This window comes from Mus caroli, chromosome 10 (genome assembly GCF_900094665.2).
Source record: "Mus caroli chromosome 10, CAROLI_EIJ_v1.1, whole genome shotgun sequence".
NCBI classification, from domain to species: Eukaryota; Metazoa; Chordata; class Mammalia; order Rodentia; family Muridae; genus Mus; species Mus caroli.
The window spans coordinates 57,601,993-57,625,617 of record NC_034579.1 but is presented as its reverse complement, the minus strand read 5'-3'; the positions used below and the strand labels follow the sequence as shown (position 1 = coordinate 57,625,617).

Genomic DNA, 23,625 nt, shown 5'->3' with positions numbered 1-23,625 from the left:
TCAGAAATCTGCCTGCTTCTGCCTCCCAAGTGCTGGGATTAAAGGCATGTGCCACCACTGCCCGGTTTGTTCTAGAACTTTCAGGTGTACTGTCAAGCTGCTAGTGTAAGCTCTCTTTAGTTTCTTTTTGGAGGCACTTGGAGCTATGAGTTTTCCTCTTAGGACTACTTTCATTGTGTCCCACAAGTTTTGGTATGATGTGTCTTCATTTTCATTAAATTCTAAAAAGCCTTTAATTTCTTTCTTTATTTCTTCCTTGACCGAGTTATCATTGAGTAGAGTTTCCATGTGTGTGTGGTTTTTCTGTTGTTTTTGGTAGTATTTAAGACCAGCCTTAGTCTGTGGTGATCTGAAAGGGTATATGGAATTATTTCAATCTTGTTGTATCTGTTGAGGCCTGTTCTGTGACCAATTATATATGGTCAGTTTTGGAGAAGGTACCATGAGGTGCTGGGAAGAAGGTATATTCTTTTGCTTTAGGATGAAATTTTCTAAAATATCTGTAAGATCCATTTGGTTCATAACTTGTGTTAGTTTCACTGTGTCTCTGTTTAGTTTATGTTTCCATGATCTGTCCATTGCTCAGAATGGGGTGTTGAAGTCTCCCACTATTATTGTGTACAGTGCAATGTGTGCTTTGAGCTTAAGTAAAGTTTCTTTTATGAATGTGGGTGCCCTTGCATTTGGAGTATAAATGTTCAGAATTGAGAGTTCATCTTGGTAGATTTTTCCTTTGATGAGTATGAAATGTCCTTGCTTATCTTTTCTGATAACTTTTGGTTGAAAGTTGATTTTATTCAATATTAAAATGGTTACTCCAGCTTGTTTCTTGGGACCATTTGTTTGGAAAATTGTTTTCCAACCTTTTACTCTGAGGTAGTGTCTGCCTTTGCCACTGAGGTGTGTTTCCTGTATGCAGGAAAATGCTGAGTCCTGTTTAAGTATCCAGTCTGTTAGTCTATGTCTTCTGGGAGGAATTGAGTCCATTGATGTTAAGAGATATTAAGGAAAAGTGATTGTTACTGCCTGTTACTTTTGTTGTTAGAGGTGGAATTATGTTTGTGTGGCTCTATTCTTTTGGGTTTGCTGAAAGGTTACTTTCTTGCTTTTTCTCGGGTGTAGTTTCCTTTCTTGTGTTGGTGTTTTCCATCTATTATCCTTTGTAGGGCTGGATTTATGGAAAGATATTGTGCAAATTTGGTTTTGTCATAGAATATCTTGGTTTCTCCGTCTATGGTAATTGAGAGTTTTGCTGGGTATAGTAGCCTGAGCTGGCATTTGTGTTCTCTTAGGGTCTGTATGACATCTGCCTGGGATCTTCTAGCTTTCATAGTCTATGGTAAGAAGTCTGGTATAATTCTGATAGGTCTGCTTTTATATGTTACTTGACCTTTTTCCCTTACTGCTTTTAATATTCTTTATTTGTTTAGTGCATTTGGTGTTTTGATTATTATGTGGCACAAGGAATTTCTTTTCTGATCCAGTCTATTTGCAGTTCTGTAAGCTTCTTGTATGTTCATGGGCATCTTTTTCTTTAGGTTAGAGAACTTTTATTCTATAATTTTGTTGAAAATATTTACTGGCCCTTTAAGTTGGGAATCTTCACTCTTTTCTATACCTATTATCCTTAGGTTTGTCTTTTCATTGTGTCCTGGATTTCCTGGATGTTTTGGGTTAGGAGCTTTTTACTTTTTGCATTTCTTTGACTGTTGTGTCAATGTTTTCTATGGTATCTTCTGCACCTGCGATTCTCCTATCTCTTGTATTCTTTTGGTAATGCTCACCATCTATGACTCCTGATCTCTTTCCTAGGTCTTCTAACTCCAGGATTGCCTCCCTTTGTGATTTCTTTATTATTTCTATTTCCATTTTTAGGTCTTGGATGGTTTTGTTCATTTCCTTTGCCTGTTTGATCGTATTTTCCTGTAATTCTTTAAGGGATTTTTGTGTTTCCTCCTTAAGGGCTTCTAGCTATTTACCTGTGTTCTCCTGTATTTCTTTAAGGGAGTTATTTATGTATGTCCTTCTTAAAGTCTTCTATCACCATCATGAGAAGTGATTTTAGATCAGAATCTTGCTTTTCCGGTGTGATGGTATATCCAGAACTTGTTATGGTGGGAGAATTGAGTTCTGATGATGCCAAGTGTTGTCTATGTTCTTACGCTTGCCTCCCACCATCTGAGTATCTCTAGTGCTACCTGCCCTCGCTATATCTGACTGGAGCCTGTCCTTCCTGTGATCCTGGTTGTGTCAGAACTCCTCAGAGTTCAGCTGTCTCTGGGATCCTGGGATCCTGAGATCCTGGGTGTATCAAAGCTCCTGGGAATCAAGCTGCCTCTGGGACCCTGAGATCCTGGTGTGACCAAGCTCCTGGGATCCTGGGATCCTGGGATCCTGGGATCCCGGGATCCTGGGATCCTGGGATCCTGAGATTCTGTGGTCCTGGGCATGTTAGAGCACCTGGGAGTGGCGCTTCCTCTAGGTGTTGTGGGACTGGCTGCAGAGTTCTCCCTAAGGTCTGCTCAGGGCACCAGCCCAGACAGGAAGGAACCAGTGCCACTGGTTGGGCCGAGTTCCTGGATGGCCAGGTCCCACTGGTCCCAGTTACTCCCAGTGTTGGGGCAGATGTTGTGCCCTCCTCACCTCTGATCTTATGACCCTGAGAGTGTTAGAGAGCCTGGGAGTGGATCTTCCTCTGGGTGTTGTAAGATTGGCTCAGCCTTGAAGTAATCATGCAGTGCCTCTAACCCTTGAGTGCTAGGGTTACAGGTATGTGCCATGTTAATTCATTGCCAGGGATCGAACCCAGAGTTCCATGCATACCAGGAAGCCGCTCTCCCATCTGAGCTACACCCCCAGACCAGGCTGTAGGTTTCTCTGAAGGGCGAGGCTGATGGTATTATATCTCTCATCTCTCCCTGCTCTCTTTTTCTGCAGTGACTCCACTCAGTTACAACAGCTTCATAACCAAGTGTTACTGGAACAGCAGCAACTGCAAAACACATCTCCTTCGTCACCCAAGGAGTCTCCTTTCCACATGAGTGTCTTGAACTCGGCTCCCCCAGCAGTAACCATTTCCAGCAAGCAGGTGAAGGGTCCTGCGCCTCAGACGTTCAACCTGGCCCGGCCGAAGCACTTCTTCCCCGCTTCAAGCACTTCCACAGCAACCGTGTCCCCATCCAGCTCCCCGGTGTTCACCTTGAGCAATACTCCTCAAACAATTCAGAGGACAGTCAGCAAAGAAAGCCTCTTAATGGCTCACCCTTCCACACAAGGCAGATCTGCTAGCGGGCTCTCCATCCAAAATGAGCCAGCTCCTCCAAGCCCAGCAGAGCCAGCAGTGCCACCAACAGCCACCTATTCCATCCCTAGCGGAAACCAGTTTCAGCCTCACTGCGTATCCCCCACTCCTGTCTCCCCTACCGGTCGGATTCAGAACCCCGTGGCTTTTCTTAGCTCTGTTCTGCCTTCTCTCCCTTCCATTCCACCCACCAACGCCATGGGGCTGCCTAAAAGTGCACCATCTGTGTAAGTGTCTTAAAAGTTCAGAGATGCCAATTAAGAGGGGCTTGTGCACAGAATAGCTTGGTCTGGTCAAGACTCCTAGTGAGTCGATTCTGAGATAATCTTATCAAATAGATACAAAATGGGCATTGAATGGCTCAAGACAAGGGACATGATTTGTGGTGGTGGTAGTGTTGATTTTGATTTTTGAGACAGGGTTTCTCTGTAATAGCCCTGGCTATCCTGGAGACCAGACTGGCCTTGAATTCAGAGATCCACCTGCCTCTGGAGTGCTGGGATTAAAGGAATTGCCACCATGCCTTGGCAACTTAAAATATGCAGAAGAGCATTTGCCTAGCATGAATGAAGCCCTAGGTTCTGTGCCCAGCGTCTTATAAACTGGGTGTGGTTTGCATACCTGTAATTCTAACACTAAAAGCAAAAGGCAGGAGGGGCAGAAGTTCAAAATCATCCTCAACTGCATAGCTAGTTCAAGGCCAGCCTGGGCTGCATGAAATCTTGCCTCAAACTAATAAGAGTAAGTTATAAAATAAAATGCTTCTACATACAGTAGGTGAAGTCAGGTTGTCGTTTACCCACGGAGACCATGGAGACTCTCATAAACTGACTAGTCATTTCATAGGCATGGGAATTTATTTTGCAGACCATCCCAGGGTCTAATGAAGAAAACCACAAAGGCCCCTCAGGCAGTGAGTGACGACTACATCCGAGAGACGAAGAACTCAGTGATTCTAGACTTGGGGAAGAAAGTGAATTTCGGTGATGTCAGATCACACCAGCAGGTAAGGCTGTTCAAAGTCAGATGGTTGGATGGGATTTTGTTGGAAAGATATAACTCTGTTTATACAGTCTTTGGGTATGGAGGTCATCTGGCCTCAGAAAGTTGATCACAGCTTCGACTGTAGAGCCAGCTAGGAAGCTTGTTGACGGAAAATGTGGCCCTGAAACACCCCATCAGGCAACTTGGGGTACTTGCTTACAGGTGATTGCCTAGGGTGGTCCCCTGTTACTCACGGAGACAAGTTCCAAGACTCTCAATACATGCCTGAGATGGTATCTCTACACAGATGCATGTCTGTATTAAAGCTTAGTTTAGACAAGACATTTTAAGGGCTGAGGCTGTAGTTGCAGAAGCAGCCTTGAGGCCCAGAGTTCAACTCCCAGTACAAGAAAGAAAGGAAGGAAGAGAAAGGGAGATGGGAAAGACAGGGAAAAGGAGTGTTAAGTGGGACATTGATCACTCGCCTAACATGTATGAAACCTTGTTTTGATTCCTTGGGATGTGGGGGCCAGCAGGGTGGGATGTGGGGACCAGCAGGATGGAATGTAGGGACCAGCAGGATGGGATGTGGGGACCAGCAGGATGGGATGTGGGAACCAGCAGGATGGAATGTGGGGGACCAGCAGGATGGGATGTGGGGGACCAGCAGGATGGGATGTGGGGGACCAGTGAGATGAGATGTAGGGTGCCAACAGGACAGGATGTGGGAGCCAGCAGGTAAAGGCATTTGCCGTGCAAGTCTAGCAATCCAACTTTGAAACTGGAAACCCATGTTAAAATGAAAAGAGACAAATAGAGAACTCTACAAATGCAGTTTCTGACCTTGGTGCACACTCCTATGTGCATCATACACTAAAAATAAATATAAGTTCAAAACAATGCTATGTAGTTAGATATTAACAACTATAGTTATTGTTATAATCATACACTCTTTACAAAAGCTATTTAAAATCCCTGTATTAATTTATTTTTGAAGTTTTTCTATTTAATTTCTTTGAACCTGAGTTGGCCATTGGTAATGGAAAGTGCAGAGGGCAACGTCAGGCTGGATGCTGGCTGGTTTATGTGAGCTTGACACAAGCTAGAGTCTTCTGAGAGGAAGGAACCTCAACTGAGAAATTCCTCCATAAGATCAGGCTGTAGGCACGCCTATAGGGCATTTTCTTAATTAATGTTTGATGGAGGAGGGCACAGCCCATTGTGGGTGGTACGATCCCTGTGTTGGTAGTCCTGGGTTCTATAAGAAATCAGGCTGATAAAGCCATGGTGAGCAAGCCAGTAAGCAGCACCCTTCGTGGCCTCTGCATCAGCTCCTGTCTCCAGGTTCCTGCCCTGCTTGAGTTCCTGTCCTGCAGATGAACCACCCCCCCCCGGCAATCCAATGTTTCAAGTTGTCAAATTATCACCTGACTTAGTCACTATTCTATTGCTGTGGAGAAACACCATGACAACTCTCATAAAGGAAAGCATTTAACTGGGACTGGCTTACAGTTTTAGAGGATTAATCATGATCAAGTTGGGAAGCAGGCAAGCATGGTGTTAGAGCAGTAGCTGAGAGCTTTACATCCTGATTCACAGGCAGGAGGGGGAGGGGGAGGGGAGGGGGAGGGGGAGGGGGACCACCCCAGGTGACATACTTCCTCCAGCAAGGTCACACCTTCTAGTCCTTCCCAAACAGTTCCACTAACTGGGGTCAAACATTTAAATAGGTAAGCTTATGGGGCCATCCTCACTCAAAGTACCGCATCTCCCTTCAGAGGATTAGACTTTAAAAAGGAGGTAGAGTTCAAATAGCATCTTCTGACCATTTTACTTTTAGATTTTCACGTTCTTTTGTGCACAGCAGCTTTAATTCTATGGAACCAGAAAGAACAGGTCATTTATCATTTATTTGAGTTCTATACTGGCCATATTACACAGAAGGGGTGTGTGTGTGTGTGTGTGTGTGTGTGTGTGTGTGTTCTCTCCTTTGGTTACAGATACCACTGAAGGCAGCTGATACGGAAACTTGCATTTTTATTCTCAAAGTAGATAAGGAAGAAGTGAGAAGTGACCTAAACCCATCTTGGGGATTCAGAAACATGCACCCCGTCCATCGATGGTGGACCAGTCGCGCCCTTTTCACTAGTGACAATGCAGAAAGGACCTGTGGGTGTAACATAGACACACTACTCCCATTTGCACAGAGCATCAGGACCTGTGACATAGGTTGTGACTTTACAGTTGGATCTGTGTGTGGCAGACACGTTTGACTTTGAGATCTAGCAAACTGCTGTTCAAACTGCCCATCAGCTCAGGGATTTAGTAACAGGCCACACAGCACTCTCTGTCACAGTGTCCTTGTCCCTAAGGCTCCACCTGCCAAATGTTTAATCTGTCATGGAAGTGACTTGGCCTTTACATTCTTACCTTAACACTTGTCTTTAGTTAATATATCGGATTACATGGTTGGTACAAAAATACTGTTCATATTTTTTCTAAAGATTTATTTATTTATTATATGTGAGTACACTATAGCTGTCTTCAGATGCACCAGAAGAGGGCAATCAGATCTCATTATGAATGGTTGTGAGCCATCATGTGGTTGCTGGGATCTGAACTCAGGACCCCTGGAAGAGCAGTCAGTGCTCTTAACCACTGAGCCATCTCTCCAGCACTCTGTTCATATTTTTTAATTTTATAAACGCTTATTATTAAAAAGCTTGCAACTAAACTTAACCATCACACACCAAAGTGAGCCAGACCCAAACTATCCATGTCAGTGAAGCTCTCTATCACTTGAACAGCCTTTTCTTGAAGCTGGACTTTACATTTCAGCATGGGATATAGTTTTAGGTACTTCTCCTCTGTGAGCCTGACAACTGGAGTTCATCCCCAGAACCCATAACAAGTTAGAAGCAGAGCTGTGGCTGGTTGGTTTTTCTCAGCTTGACACAGACCCAGACACATCTAGGAGGAGGGAATCTTAGTGGAGTAAATGCTTCCATTGGATTGGCCTACAGGCAAGACTGCGTGGTATTGCATTGAATAGTGACTGATGTGAGAAGGCCCAGCCCATTGTGTGCGGTGCCACCCCTGGGCAGGTGGGTCCTGGTCTGTATAAGAAAGCAAATTAAACAATCATGGGGCACAAGCCAGTAAGCAGCGATACTCCAGGACCTCTGCTTCAGCTCCTGCCTTGAGTTCCTGCCCTGACTTCTCTGGATGAAACCCTTTCCTCCCAGAGTTGCTTTTGGTCATAGTGTTCATCACAGCAACAGAAACCCTCATCTAAGGGGCCAGAGAGACGGCTCAGTGGTCAAGAGTACTGTAAGTCCTTTCGGAAACCTGGGCTCAGTGCTACATGGGTCTACATGGTGGCTCATAGGCACGTCCATGTCCCACAGACCTGTGCAGGCAAAACATCAGACATATAAAGTGAAAATAAATCTTTTTTAAAAAACGCCCTAAGACAAGAACTGTTTCCAGAGAGCTGTCTAGGACATTGGCATGCATACACAGCCCCTTATATAATTATATTGAAAATGGTGATAAGGTTTATTTTACATAGACGTTTCAACATACCTTTCTTCTCTGACAGGAATATAAAATTTCCAGCTTTGAGCAGAGGCTGATGAACGAGATAGAGTTCCGCCTGGAGCGGACTCCTGTTGACGAATCTGATGACGAGATAGAGCACGATGAAATCCCCACGGGCAAGTGTATCGCGCCCATCTTTGACAAAAGGCTCAAGCACTTCCGGGTTACTGAAGGCTCACCAGTCACCTTCACCTGCAAAATTGTTGGGATACCTGTTCCAAAGGTAGGGAAGATGACCTGCCAGTTGATCATCAATAGCATGAAACTATATACCAGGTCTTCAGAATGTCTCACGGGGCTGGCCCGTAGCTTGGTGGCAGAGTTGTTGCCTTGCCTCCAGTGGACAGGCTCTAGCACGTGTCCCTCACCCCCAGAACAAAAACTATCTCAGAGGGCTAGAGAGATGGTTTCACAGCCAAGGCACTTGCTGTTTTTACAGGGTGGGAATTTAGTTCCCAGCACCCACTTATGGTGGTTCACAAACCCCTGTAACTCCAGCACCAGGGCATCGGACGCCCCCTGCTGGCCTCTTCCTGCACCACTCACACACCCACCAGAGACACATTAGAAAGGAAAGTCTCTCGCTTGGGGTGTAGCTCACGATGTAGCAAGCATGAAGCCCTGGGTTCAATACCCCAAAACATATAAAACCTGGACATGGCGATGAAGGCCTGTAATCCCAACACTTAGGAAGTGAATCAGAAGTTCAAGGTCACCCTTGGCTACATAGTGTATTTGAGGCCAGCTTAAGCTACCCTAATTCAGGAAAACAAAACAAAACACACACAAACACACATGCACACTCACATATGCACATGCACACACAAACTTGTCATAACATAGTGAAATGTCTACAGAATAAAAATGAAAAACAGCCGGGCAGTGGTGGCACACGCCTTTAATCCCAGCACTTGGGGGGGGGGGGGGGGGGGGGGAGGCAGAGGCAGGCAGATTTCTGAGTTCTAGGCCAGCCTGGTCTACAGAGTGAGTTCCAGGACAGCCAGGACTACACAGAGAAACCCTGTCTCAAAAAAGCCAAAAGAGAGAGAGAGAAAGAGAGAGAGAGAAGAGAAGAGAAGAGAAGAGAAGAGAAGAGAAGAGAAGAGAAGAGAAGAGAAGAGAAGAGAAGGGGAAAGAAAGGAAGGAAAACAATATTCAAAAATTAGCAAAGTCCTCAGAATTTAACTAAAAATGTACCAGGAACAAGTTAGGGATTTTTGTTTGTTCGTTTTTTTTTAGTTTTAGGCAAGGCCTCGTGTAGTACCAACTGGCCTGGGACTCACTATGTAGACCAGGCTGGCCTCAAAGCCACAAAATCCACCTGCCTCTGTCTCTGTAGGGCAGGGATTAAAGGCAAGTGCCACCTCATCAAACTTTGAATTTTAAGTTTAAAACAGATTTCTTAATCATGATGATGCCTTATTTTGGATTATTGGCCCTCTTAGCCACTGAACTCATCCACTTAATATTTCTCATTGTGTTTCCTTTCTATTTAACACCCACAGGGTGCCTTTTGTCATACAAAGAGAGCTATATCGGTATCCTTACTGTTAGGGTAGCAAACGCCAAGAATGTCCCATGCTTGTCACTGGCTCTGAGTCACCGCATTCCTTGGCAGTCAGAGAAGGCTTTGCAGCTGGTGTGGGTATGACTGGGGATCTACTTTCACAAATACGAGTGTGGTGGTGCCACACAGGGTTAGGTAACCGGGGCTAAGGAGGATGAATACCTACAACCAGCACGTTATCTGCCCTGCCTTGAAGAACTCGTCCTCACGCATGCAGGGCCAACCACAGAAACATGCACAGCAAATCTGTATATTTCAGTCTCAGAGTTTGGATTTTGGCCAGAGGGTAAATCTAGCACCTTGATGCTAGCTGTATTCTTTCCCGTCCAATATGAATTTACTTGAGTATCCTTAAGCTAATACGGTGTACAATAAAGATAGTCAAAAACTTTATCACAATGCTAAACCATATTGTATTTTTTTTTACTTAGTTATTGTATAGGTACAGGTGGAGGTACACAGTGTACTGTCCTTTTGAAAATGTTTTATGACTTTTCTCGGTGTTTGCAAAAGACGAGTGTCTTGCAACAGAGATGGCCTTTGGCCTTTGTCTCGTAGTTCTAAATATCTCTACCCCGAAGATGTTCTCAGAACGTCCTCACCAGCGGTGCATTGCTTCCCTCTCATGCCAGGTTTATTGGTTCAAAGACGGGAAGCAGATTTCTAAGAGAAATGAGCACTGTAAAATGAGGAGAGAAGGGGATGGGACCTGCTCGCTACACATCGAGTCCACCCACGGCGATGATGACGGCAACTACACCATCATGGCCGCCAACCCCCAGGTCGGTTGCAGGTCTCCTAGACACCGGAGCGTGTGTTTGATGTTGCTTGTGAATGAGACCTTAAGGAAAACGAGAGAGGCGTGATTGTGCCTAACTAGAACGCAGGGTGGAATTTAGGTTAGTCTGCTACTCGCTGCCCTGGTGAGAAGACATTGGTGGGGCTGGAGGATACAGCTTGGCATTTAGAGTGTTTGTCTAGCATGCTTGAAGCCCTACGGTTGATCCTCAATGCCACAGAGAAAGGAGCGAGCAAAGGCAAGCCGGATCAGTTCAAGGTCACAATGTATCCAGTTTGAAGGCAGAAAACAAACCAAGGGCCTCAGTAGTTAAGAGTGTTTGCTGCTCTCCCAGAAGACCCTGTTCAGTTCCCAGCACCCTTATCAGATGGCTCACGATGGACTCTAATGCCTCCTTCTGGCCATTGAAGACACCCACATACCTGGCAAACACATACACATACAAATAAATACAAACTAATTAAATAGACGAGGGCTAGTGTGGATCCGCACGTTAAGAGCACTGAGATGCTCTTGCAGAGGACCTGGGTTCAGTTCCCAGCTCCCGAGCAGCAATGGACAGCCATCACAGCCATCACAGCCATCATCACAGCCATCACAGCCATCACAGCCATCATCACAGCCATCATCACAGCCATCACAGCCATCACAGCNCATCACAGCCATCATCACAGCCATCACAGCCATCACAGCCATCATCACAGCCATCATCACAGCCATCATCACAGCCATCATCACAGCCATCACAGCCATCACAGCCATCACAGCCATCACAGCCATCACAGCCATCACAGCCATCATCACAGCCATCACAGCCATCACAGCCATCCATAACTCTGCTTCTAGGAGTTCTGGCCTCTTCTGACTTCCAAGGGAATCAGACATAAACCATACACAGATGTATATTTGAGCAAAATACTCATACTTTAAACAAATCTTTTGAAAATGAGCACTGTAAAATGAGAAGAGAAGGGGATGGGACCTGCTCGCTACACATTGAGTCCACCCACGGCAATGATGACGGCAACTACACCATCATGGCCGCCAACCCCCAGGTCGGTTGCAGGTCTCCTAGACACCGGAGCGTGTGGTTGATGTTGCTAGACATCATCTAGAGAAACCTAGAGAAAAAATAAAAAGGCTTGAAATATCTCTCAAACTCATATCAGATTTTTTTCCCTTTTTCTTTTTTCTTTATGGGTAAAAGTTGGAGAGCTGTAATCTTTTTGCTTTTCTTTTCTGAACAATAGTGTTTTAAAATTCCCATAAAAGACAGGACAGAATATTTTCAATTTTCACTCAAACTGAAAATCCATATAGCCATCATGGCTATTTTTGTGCCTTTCCCTCCTGAAATATCAGTGTTGATGAATTTCTATTGAAGAAAGTATAAAAATATCTGGCCATGATCTTTGCATTGTTGCTACAAGTAATGTTAAATTTAAATATATATATATATATATGCATATGCCCTCAGAGGCCAGAAGAAGGTGTTGTCAGATCCCCTAGAACAGGAATTATGTGGTTATGTGGGTGCTGGGAGCAGCTGCAGTCCTCTGCAAGAGCAGCAAGCTCTCTGAACCTCTGAGACATCTATCCAGCCCCAGAAGCCAGATTTGTAAAGCACTGACTGTTCAAGGATGAGGACCCTCGCTCACTCCTGTGAGTGCTGGGGGTGATGTGGCCCATCTGGTGTTCAAGGCCCTGAGGGAACAGATAGGGGAACCCCATCAAGCTTGTAAAAACTGGATTCATCTCAGAGATCCTTCCTCAGTGACTAAGGTGGAGGGCCATTCTAATCTAGCAAGACTCCCAACATCTACCCCAGGCCTCAATACACACATGTAAATGTGCCTGAACACACACACACACACACACACACACACACACACACACACACACATTTAAAGTTGTATTGCTTTTAACCAAGCAGTGGTGGTGCACACCTTTAATCCCAGCACTCAGGACGAAAGTGCATTTCTGAGTTCAAGGCCAGCCTGGTCTACAGAGCAAGTTTCAGGACAGCCAGGGTTACACAGAGGAACCCTGTCTTGAAAACCAAACCAAAACAAAAAGTTGCAGTGTTTTCTTTCCTTTGGAACACAGAAAGTCTCTTCGTTGTTTAAAAATAATACTAATGTATAATATTTTGGTGAAGATAGCACTAATATAAATTGAAAAATAAGGTTTTCTCCTTATTTTAATCTTGTTTGTTTTCTGCTTCTCAGGGGAGAATCAGCTGTTCTGGCCACTTGATGGTACAGGGTTTGCCCATTCGAAGCCGACTCAGCCCTGCTCAGTCTCACAGGTAAACACAGGAGATCCCCCTTTTCTGGAGCCCTCCCGTGACCCCACTCACCACAGTGAACAGAAGTTGTAAGGTCTTGGACCACTGCTTACACGGACCACACATTGCAGGTCTACGGATCACTTACACGGACCACACATTGCAGCGCCACCACCAGGACCTCCTCAGAAAACAGACATCAAGCCTGGTCCAAAGCATCCCAGTCAGAATCCACACTTTCACAAAACCCCAGGAGAGGGATGCACAGGCACATTTATGCTTGAGGAGCTCTGGGCTTGGGCACTTTATTATTATTCTTTTTCTTAAGATTTATTTTATTTTATGTATCTGAATACACTGTCGCTGTCTTCAGACACACCAGAACAGATGTTCTGATCCCATTACAGAGGGTTGTGAGCCATCATGTGGTTGCTGGGAATTGAACTCAGGACTTCTGGAAGAGCAGACAGTGATCTTAACCACTGAGCCATCTCTCCAGCCTAGGCACTTTATTATTATTATTATTATTATTATTACTATTACTATTATTATATATGCATTGGTGTTCTGCCCACATGTATATGTATATATGTGTGTGTATGTATATATATGTATATGTGTATGTTTGTGTGTATATATGTATGTATGTGTATGTATATATATATATGTATGTATGTATATATATACATATATATATATATGAGGGTGCCAGATTCCCACTGGAATTATAGACAGTTGTGAGCTTTGAAGACATTGAACCGGGGTCCTCTGGAAGAGCAGCCAGTAGTACACTTAACAGCTGTGCCATCTCTCCAGCCCCCCCAACTCCTTTTTTAAAGACAGGCTCCCATGTAGCCCAGACCCTTAAACTCACTGTATAGCAGAGAATGACCTTAAACTGATAATTCTGCCTTCACCTCCTAAGGGTTGGGATTATAGGCATGCACCACCCACTCCCAGTTTATGTGCTGCTGGGAAATGAACCCGAGCTTCATGCATGCCAAACCAATTGGACCAACTGAACTACATCCCTGGCCCCTTTGGCACCATCACGCCTGTTCAAAAAATTGTGCCCATCAGTGCCTGCTCACGTAACGCATAATGAGCCCCTTTGAAAGGACTGGCTCTCCTGTCACTATACAGAAACTTGAGGGCTGAATGTTTCTGAATGTAGTCTCGATTATAACTTGTTTTCCTCTCCAATTTTTACAAACCACTAGTGAGGAAAACAAAAACAAAAACAAAAAAAAACAGCTTTCTCCATGAGTCTTGGGATGCCCCAAAGACTTAGCAAAGCTTTCCGTAGTTGCTAAGGCTGATGAAAGACATAGCTTACCAAAGGAAAAATAAAGACCCGTGTTTCATACGGTGTCTCGCTGCCATTGTGAAGATACCTCTCCAGCCCCTCCTATATCTTCTCTGTTTTGTTTTGTTTTGTTCTGTTCTGTTCTGTTCTGTTCTGTTCTGTTCTGTTCTGTTCTGTTCTGTTCTGTTCTGTTTTGTTTTCAAGCACAGCTGTTATCGTTGATCACTCTTACTAGTTCAAGTTCGTGGTCATCTTTAATTTCGGCCAGCGTTTATTACCAGACTGACTTTTCTTGCAGTCACGGCCATCCTGTTCTGAGTGACTCACAGGCCTCTTCTTTGGGCTCTCAGACCGAGTACGGATTTATTTCTTTATTTTGATGACTTTTCAACAAGTGCCAAATGCCACAGAGAAGGGAGCTAAGCTGATTAACACTGAATGACTTCAGAGAGAAAGAGGCCAAGGACTGCTTGTTTTGTTTTTTATTATTTTTAAATATGTGTATGGGCCAGGTCATACGCACATTAGCACAGGAGCATTGGACCCTCTGAAGCTGAACATAAGGGTGGTTGTGAGCCACCCAGTGTGGGGGCTGGGAATTGAACTTGGGTCCTCTGGAAGCACCCAGCCCTGAGCCTATTTACTCGATTTCAGAGTTTTAGAAATAATACTATAATGTATGGGATACTTGCCAAAAAAAAAAAAAAAAAGCTTTGGGTTTGGTTTGGTTTGGCTTATGTATGTGTGTATTTGCATAAGTTTTAAACCGTGATTGGTTGATTGATTGATTGACTGATTGATGGCCTAGTAATTCTTCTGTATTCTAGGGGTATGGTTCATTTGCTAGAGTCCTTACCTAACATGCGCCAAGTCCTAGGTTTACCCGAGTACCATATAAACTCAGTATAACGCTGCATGCCTCTAAAGCCAGCGCTCGGGAGGCATTATAGATCAGGAGGGTCAGTTCAAGGTCATCCTTGATTACTAATGAGCTCAAGGCTAGACTGGGCTATTGGAGACTCTGTCTTGTTATAGCCCTATAGCCTAAATGCATACAGTCATTGTTATATGATTGTAAATGTTTCTTGTAGAGGAAGGTCCAGAATGCAGGAAAGAGACAAAGAGCCTCTACAGGAACGCTTTTTCCGACCACATTTCCTGCAGGCCCCTGGGGATATGGTGGCTCACGAGGGCCGCCTCTGTCGGCTGGACTGTAAGGTATTTCCTTAGCGCCAGGTCTCTCCAGATTTTGCATCTGGTTATTTCTTTGAACTCATTTGTGTTTGTATTTGTTTTATGGGGTTTTCTCTCAGATGAAGGGGACTTGGGAAGGGAGGGAAATTCTCCTCTCTATAGGCTCTTTCAGAGCGCTGGATCTTTTTGATACCATACACAAATGTGTCATTAGCATCTTAACTCACCATATCTTAATAATAAAAAGTATGGAAGCATAAAATTTTTAAAGCAAAACCATTTTATGTGGGCATTATATCAAGTTGATTCTCAAAGGTTAATTTGTGGACTTTTCTATATGGTCCCTGGACCCTTTATTACTATGAAGCCAGAAGTTTGAATCTTGTGTCTTTGGTCACAGGGAAGGGAGAAACTTTTTTTTTTTTTCCCTCACACTAAGCCACCTCTGTCACCTTTTGTCATTCTGCATTCTAATTTCCCAATCTGAAATGAGGTTTCACATTGGCAAGGCAAAGGTCTCTCAGGGTAATGGAACTCTGACGTCATCACATCTGTGCCGGGCGACCGTGCAGGGTGTTATGGGAAATGTAGGCGCAGTCAGTGCAGGCTGGAGAGCAGGCATGTGCAGAGAGCCCCTTTCTGTGTGCGACTTTATCCCTCAGTTGCCGCCTAAATAATATTCCGGTTGTATGCTCCCATGCCTCTCTAGACTTTAAAAAATATAAGCGCCTGGCTCCTCTTCCCGGAAATTCTGTTTTAATATTATAATTAGTTCTCAAGTTTTTTTTTTTTTTTTTTTTTTTTTTTTTTTTTTGGTTTTGGTTTTTGGTTTTTCGAGACAGGGTTTCTCTGTATAGTCCTGGCTGTCCTGGAACTCACTCTGTAGACCAGGCTGGCCTCGAACTCAGAAATCCACCTGCCTCTGCCTCCCGAGTGCTGGGATTAAAGGCGTGCACCACCACGCCCGGCGGGTTTTTTGTCTTTTTTGATAATCCATGAACAAAATTTGAGAATGGTGATTTAACCTTTGATTTGAGAACCTTTTCTGACTCTGGTATCTAAGCCGAAGTCATCTCTTTTACTGATGCCGAAGCCTGTGTTTTTCTATTTGTCCCTATCATCACTCTGGGATGTAATCACATAGCTCAATCATGACTGAAATGGGGCTGAGACAGTTCAAAGTCAGTACCATTCATTCAGCCTCTTCAAGGCTGCAGCAGAGCCCCCACCCTTCCGTGTTTTCCTTTGCTCTATATTTGGTGTCAATAAGGATAAAGAATTGAATCACCGGATGAATCTGCCTGTCTGTGTCATCCACGTTGGCTGTTCTATCATCTGTTAGGTGAGTGGCTTACCACCCCCGGAGCTGACATGGCTACTCAATGGGCAACCCGTGCTACCCGACGCCTCCCACAAGATGCTGGTCAGAGAGACGGGAGTCCACTCTCTGCTCATCGACCCACTCACCCAACGCGACGCAGGGACCTACACGTGCGTGGCTACCAACAAAACCGGGCAGAATTCCTTTAGTCTGGAGCTCACTGTGGTAGGTAAGGATTGCTATGGGACTCCTGGGCAGAACTCCCTTCAAAGTGATTGTCCAAATACTCAGATGAGCCCCTTGCCCCAGCAATCTCTTCCCCTTCACGGTAGCAGACCATAATTTCTACACCGCTTTCTGAGGTACGTAGTAATCTAGAAATGTAATATGGCTGCTTCTTCATTGTAATCATATAATCAATAGGAGCAATTGCAATAATTGAGTAAGCAATCAATGTGTTCTTTAATTGGCAGGCGCTACAGGTACCCTTTTGCCCTTCAGACTTGACCACACTAGGCTCCTCTGTCGCCTAAGTTACATACCCTTGCATCACTTCTGTGGTCCTCCTACCTGGAATGTTCTTTACCCAGCATCCTTTTGTAAAGCCTAACTTTAGGACCAAGGGTTTATCAGCTCAGCTGGTAGGGTGCCAGAGAGCATAGCTAGCCTACTTATACCAGCTACAACGGCACATATCTGATATTCTCCGGCTGCAGAGATGGAGCAGGAAGTCATCCTATCCAGTGAGGCTGAGACCAGCCTAGTTACCTCAGGCTTCCTCTCAAGAATAAAAGTAGAGATGAATAAAATTAAAAAGCCATGGCCTGTGTGTGGCAGTCAGAGTTCAGGTTGCAGGCTCAGGCTGGCTCCTTCCACCATGCCAGCCTGAGGGATCAAGTGCAGGTCTTCAGGCTCAGTGGTGAGCACCTTTACCCACTGAGCCATTTCCCGAGACCCTGGTTTGTTGGGTTTCTCTGATGTGTGCCTCCGTGGAAGGTGCTCATCAAACGCTGAGTCGCTAAACAAATGAGCCTTTACCCTTATAAGATGATGTGAACCAACCACAGCAAGGCCTAAGAAAGGGAAGTCAGATACTGTCAGATGCAGATGCAGAGCAGTGATCCAGCCAGAATTACATTTTGAAACTTTAAGAATTCTAATGCTAGGCTTCCTCCAGCTGTGGGTGACCTGTTAAGAAAACTAACCTGAGCCAGGCAGTGGTGGTGCATGCCTTTAGTCCCAGCATTCGAGACAGAGGCAGGTGGGTCTCAGAGTTCAAGGCCAGCCTGGTCTACAGGGGGAGTTCCAGGACAGCCAGGGACACAGAGAAAATGTCTCAAAAAGAAAAGAAAAGGTAAGAAGAAAAAAGAAAAGCAATTCAAATCAGGACTGTTGCTCCTCCTTCTAGGCCAGTGGCCACTCGCACGTCTTTCCCTTTGCCCTTAATTTAGTCTTGCCAACATAATAGGAAGCACTCATTTTGCACGGGCTTCAGGCTTTCACGGTTTCCCCATATTTCTAAAACAATGACTTTGAAATATGAGGCTGCTTCTTGGAATGCATAATTTTGTAAAGTGTTCTTGTTTTGGGTTGGTTGGTTGGTTGTTGTTTTTGGATTTTTTTGGGGGGGGAGGGGAGTTGTTTTGTATTTTGAGACAGGGTTTCTCTGTGTAACCTTGGCCGCCTAGAACTCAATCTATACACCAGGCTGGCCTTTAACTCAGAAATCCACCTGCCTCTGCCTACCAAGTGTTGGGATTTAAGGGCGTGCACCACCACCTTTGTAAAGACTTTTGTTCCCAATACATTATGAGAAAGAAAAATGACAATGTGACCAAACTTAACAGGTTGGCTGGGGGCTGGAGAGGTGGCTCAGTGGTTAGAGCCCTTGCTGCTCACACAGAGGACCTGGGTTTGGTTCCCAGCACCCACGTGGCAGCTGACAACAGCCTTTAACTCCTGTTCCAGTGGGTACGTCCTCGCCTAGCCTTCAGGGGTTCCTGAACGTACATAGTGCACATAAACTCATTCCAGCTCACATACGTGCACATAAATAATAAATAAGCAAAAATTAGGAAGTGAAAATTTAGTTCCTATGATATAAATGCCTCAAAAAATCAGTTTTAGTGCATGAAAAATTCTTAAGGGCTGGAGAGATGGCTCAGAGGTTAAGAGCACTGACTGCTCTTCCGAACATCCTGAGTTCAAATCCCAGCAACCACATGGTGGCTCACAACCATCTGTAATGAGATCTGACTCCCTCTTCTGGGGTGTCTGAAGACAGCTACAGTGTACTTACATATAATAAGTAAATCTTTAGGAAAGAAAGAAAGAAAGAAAGAAAGAAAGAAAGAAAGAAAGAAAGAAAGAAAGAAAGAAAGAAAGAAAGAAAGAGAGAGAGAGAGAAATCTCAAAACTATCAAGATGGTTCAGTTCGTGAAGTTGCCTGCCACCAAGCATGCCGACCTGAGTTCAATCCTCAGGCCCCACATGGAGGAATAGAAGAACTGTGTGTACACTTTTTTCAGGAGTCAGTGTGTATACTGAAAAAGTGTGTATATATACACACACACAATATATATACACACACACACACACAAATTAACCAAATGAATGCACTTTTGAAAAACCTTTTCTAAAAAGTCACTATTTTAGGCTAGATATTGTGGTACATGCCCTTATTACCAGCACTTGGGAGACAGAGGCAGAGTTCAAAGCTAGCCTGGTCTATAAAGCAAGTTCCTGGACAGCCAAGGCTACACCATGGGACCCTGTCTCAAAAACTAAACTAAAATAAAAAGACTGAAATAAGTTTGAGGCATAAGTGCCACAAGGCACTTGCTACCATTCAAGTCGAAAAGTCACTTCTCTTGTTCAGCCAAAGAGGTAAAGAAGGCGCCGGTGATCCTGGAGAAACTCCAGAACAGCGGCGTCCCTGAGGGCCACCCGGTGCGACTGGAGGGCCGGGTCATAGGCATGCCCCCACCTGTGTTCTACTGGAAGAAAGACAACGAGACCATCCCATTCACTAGAGAGAGGATCAGGTACAGCAGCCACCACCTCTGTGGACACCTCCATGTTCAGAAAGGCGGGTGGGACCATCCAGATAAGCCTGCTGCCTTTTGCAGCTGACTGCTTTCATTGTGTTTAGTGCTCCAGAGTTTCAGCCACATTGTATCTGTTCCAGGTCAGCCTGGGCTACCCTGTGAGTTCCAAATCAACCTAGACTAGAGTGAGACTCAAGTCGCAAAGGGGGTAGGGGGCAGTATTTTTCCCTTGAACCCGTCTTCCCCTCAGAAGTTTTGTTTTGTTTCCTTCACTTTGCCTTGATAAAAAAAATATATGTTTACCAGGGCTGGAGAGATGGCTCAGTGGTTAAGAGCACTGACTGCTCTTCCAGAGGTCCTGAGTTCAATTCCCAGCAACCACATGGTGGTTCACAACCACCTGTAATGGGATCCAATGCCTTCTTCTAGTGTGTCTGAAGACAGCTACAGTGTACTCATATAAACAAAGTAAATAAGTTTTATACATACATACACACACACACACACACACACACGCTAGGGGTTGGAGAAAGAGGGAGAGACAGACAGACAGACAGACTGAAGACAAATGCCCAGGGCATCCATGCCTGCACTCCATACTCAGGAGGAATGCAGAGGTAGGATCAGGAGTTCACAGTCATCAAATTGGCTACATAGCAAGTTGGAGGCCGCCCTGGACTCTGCCTCCAAAATGAAAAGGTGTTTTTAAAAACATGCAGGAAGGAACTGGAAAAAAAACAAACTAAAACAAAAACAAAAAACAATGGCTCAGCAGAGGACCCAAATTCAATTCCCAGCAGGCACACTGGGTAACTCACAGCTGCCTGTAACTCCACTCCTAGGGGACCCAACACCCACTTAAAGCCTCCATAGGCTCCTGCGTCTACATGGAGAACATAAACCTACAGAGGCACACACATATTCACATAGATGAAATAAAAGTTATACCAGAAACACATAAGATCTTGTATATTTGTGTCATATTCTCTATCATATTAGGACCAGGGGAAGGTTTTGGTTTTAGTTTTTCAAGAAGTAAAAGGCTGTATTGGGGCTGGATATGGTATCATACCCCGGCATTGGTCTCTCTGGGCTACATGAGATGCTGTCTTACAAAGGCATAGTAGAGAGGGCCATAAGAGGGTATCAGTGTGCATGTGGTGTGCATATATAATAAACCAGCCTTTAGGACGGGGAGGAGGAGAGAGATGGATGTAATAGCAAAAATCAGGAGGATCTCTGAGTTGAGGCTAGCTTGGTCTACGTAGTGAGTTCCAGACCAGCCAGGAGACTCTGCCTTGAAGAGAAGGAGGGGCCTGAGGGAGGAATAGGAAGAAAGCAAGGGAGAACAAGATGGAGGCTTTTCTAGGCTGTGGTTGAAAAGCGAAATTTCCTGTCCCTCCTCAAAGAGTTTCCCCAAGCCTAAAATGAAGCGAGATGCTTCTGCTCCCGAGTTAAAGGTGAATCCGCCCTTCCTCTTCCCCAGCATGCACCAGGATACAACGGGCTATGTCTGCCTCCTCATCCAGCCAGCCAAGAAGTCCGATGCTGGGTGGTACACACTGTCAGCCAAGAACGAAGCCGGCATCGTGTCGTGCACAGCGAGGTTGGATATATATGGTAAGTATGGCCTCATGAAAGAAAGATGTGGGCGTGGAAAATCAGTTTTTAAATAATTTTAAAGATATCGTAGAATCCCATGCATACATTGGATAGATTGCATTATACTTATTGCATTGGATAGATTGCATTATAGATTGCAGCAGCTTGGAAGATGGACTCGCCCCGCTGTTCTCTGGTTTTGAGAATCAAGTGGTCAGACTGCTTGACATCAAATGCCTTTACTGTCCCTCCTTTTCCTAGGGATTCTGACAGAAACTCCATATACAAAGAAAAGGACATGTATTGAATTCCTTGTTCAACCTCAGTGACTCACAGGTTTTACCTTATCAGATTATAATTCCACTGACATCATCTCCAGAGTCCTTCTAGAACCTCACGTATCAAGAGGGAAAAGACATGAGTAGAGTTGTTTTTTTTTTTTTTATTTTTAAGGTTTACTTTTATTTATGTGTATCTGTGTGAGTCCATCCATGCCCAGTGAGTGCAGGGACCTGGCAAGGCCAGAAGAGGGAGCCAGATCCCTGGAGCTGAAACTGGTCATTTCCAGCCCGGAAGGAAAAGCTTTTGCTTCCCGAGTGCTGGGATTAGAGGCATGCTCTACTGTGCCTGACCTTAGGCTAGAATAGTTACTTGCCAGCTGGTGAGAAAGGCTTCTTTCCCTTCTAAAGTCTCCATAACTCTCCCAGTCTCTGTGCTTCTTCAATTTTAGACTGGGTCTCATGAAGCCCAGATTGACTCAAACTTGCTTTGTGGCCAAGGCTGGATTTGAACTCCCGATCTTCCTGCATCCACATCCCAAGTGCTGTGATTACAGGAGTGTACTGCCAACTTGGCATCAGGAAGTTGTTTGGTTTTTCTTGGTTTGGTTTTGGTTTTGGTTTTTGGTTTTTGGTTTTTGGTTTTCAAGACAGGGCTTCTCTGTGTAGTTTTAATATTTCTTTTTACAAAAGGGGTCTCTCAGACTCACCTGTGCTTAAATGCTTTACCATGGATTCACAGGAAATATTGGCACAAAGGTCAAATGTGCTCAGCCATGTTCCTTTCATTGGTTCCTTTGATCATAACACATTATTTGGTCCATTTTCCAGCTCAGTGGCACCAGCAAATCCCAACACCCATATCCATCCGGCCCAGCGGCAGCCGCTACGGGTCTCTCACCAGCAAAGGCCTCGACATCTTTTCTGCCTTCTCCTCCGTGGAAAGCACGATGCTGTATTCCTGTACTTCTCGGAGTGTAGTGGAGAGCGATGAACTTTAAGGCTGCCTGGGTGCCTGCTGTGTAAGAGGGTGGACTGTGGAGGGGTAGGAAGACGACTGACCGTATGCAGTGGTTTCCAAACAACTGGATTGGAGTGAGTTTCCATCCTGCGGGACCCGTGGCAAGAAGTGTTTTAAGTAAATTGGCTGGGGCTTTTTGAGCCTTGGCTGAGGGCTGTGCGTCTTCAAGATGCCAGCCAGTAGACAATGTACCCAAACCAAAGACACTGCACCACCACCACCACAGCTTTTGGTGGGAGATAGGGAGCTAGCATGCTCCCCCACCCGGTGTGTTAGGGATGCTAGACCCAACTAGGAGCAATTAGGAGCCATAGTGAGGGCTGAGAGAAGTTAGCAACCTTAGGATAGAAACAACGGAGAAAGATGGAGAGCCCGTTGTCACCTTTCATGGGTTACATCCATCACCGTCATCCTGGTGAATTCATTAAATGAGCCCCTGCTTAACATTAGAGGATCCCTGGTGAATTCATTAAATGAGCCCCTGCTTAACATTAGAGGATCTTGCCATACGCCCCACCCCACCCCCAGTGGCAAAACACTTACTTTGCATTATCCTACCTGTGGAGTCACGTAATAAGAAGCCAAAATGTGCCTGAGATTTAAAGAGAAAACAAAAAACAAAACGGGAGAGGGTTTACTAGGACACTCAGATTTCCCACTCCGCTGGTTACATGCTCAAAGCAAGGCTTCCACCAGCCTATCAGCGCCATTTTAGGCAGAAAGCCACACCCACCTCCATCCCTAGTGCCTGGATGGGTACCGAGCTTAGTGGACACCTTTGAAATATATCTGCTGGGTAATAACTCCGAGACTGAACTACCATTTGATGTCTACCGTTCTTAGCCTGTCCAAACACGGCCCCGGGAATGGTTGTCACAGCGGCTTGCTGCAGGCAAGCCAGGGCTATGAACTGGAGGCATCTGTTGTCAATCCCTTTGCTCAAATTTCGGATGTTCTCTGTGCCAGGTCCCCCTCAACTGGCATCCTTCTCAAGTGATTTTAGCTGGAGATAGTAATTGCTTAGAAAGGCGTGAAACTTTCTTTACTTCAAGGCAAGGATTTCCAGTTTAAAAATAAATTCATTTACTCAAAAAAAAAAAAAAATCATGTGTGTCTACTCTGTAAGATCCTATGTTAGGTACTGTGGGAGACATGAAAATATGAAGAAGCGAGCTGGAGAGATGGCTCAGTGGTTAAGAGCACTGACTGCTCTTCAGAAGTTCCTGAGTTCAAATCCCAGCAACCACATGGTGGCTCACAACCATCCATAATGAGATCTGATGCCCTCTTCTGGTGTGTCTGAAGACAGCTACAGTGT

The 23,625-nt window shown here is 45.0% G+C and overlaps 1 protein-coding gene across 1 annotated transcript in view; it reads left to right on the top strand.

Moving 5' to 3' along the window:
• Mypn (myopalladin) overlaps positions 1-23,411 on the top strand; it is an 88,406-nt gene extending 64,995 nt beyond the window's left edge. Inside the window, exons 11-20 of the mRNA XM_021174306.2 lie at positions 2,938-3,528; positions 4,169-4,307; positions 7,887-8,108; positions 10,085-10,234; positions 12,480-12,559; positions 14,936-15,062; positions 16,381-16,588; positions 19,238-19,403; positions 20,893-21,026; positions 22,118-23,411. Coding sequence (XP_021029965.1) covers positions 2,938-3,528; positions 4,169-4,307; positions 7,887-8,108; positions 10,085-10,234; positions 12,480-12,559; positions 14,936-15,062; positions 16,381-16,588; positions 19,238-19,403; positions 20,893-21,026; positions 22,118-22,287 — 1,987 coding nt within the window. The 3' untranslated portion in view covers positions 22,288-23,411. The remainder of the gene's footprint in view (positions 1-2,937; positions 3,529-4,168; positions 4,308-7,886; positions 8,109-10,084; positions 10,235-12,479; positions 12,560-14,935; positions 15,063-16,380; positions 16,589-19,237; positions 19,404-20,892; positions 21,027-22,117) is intronic.
• Positions 23,412-23,625: the final 214 nt, after the last annotated feature.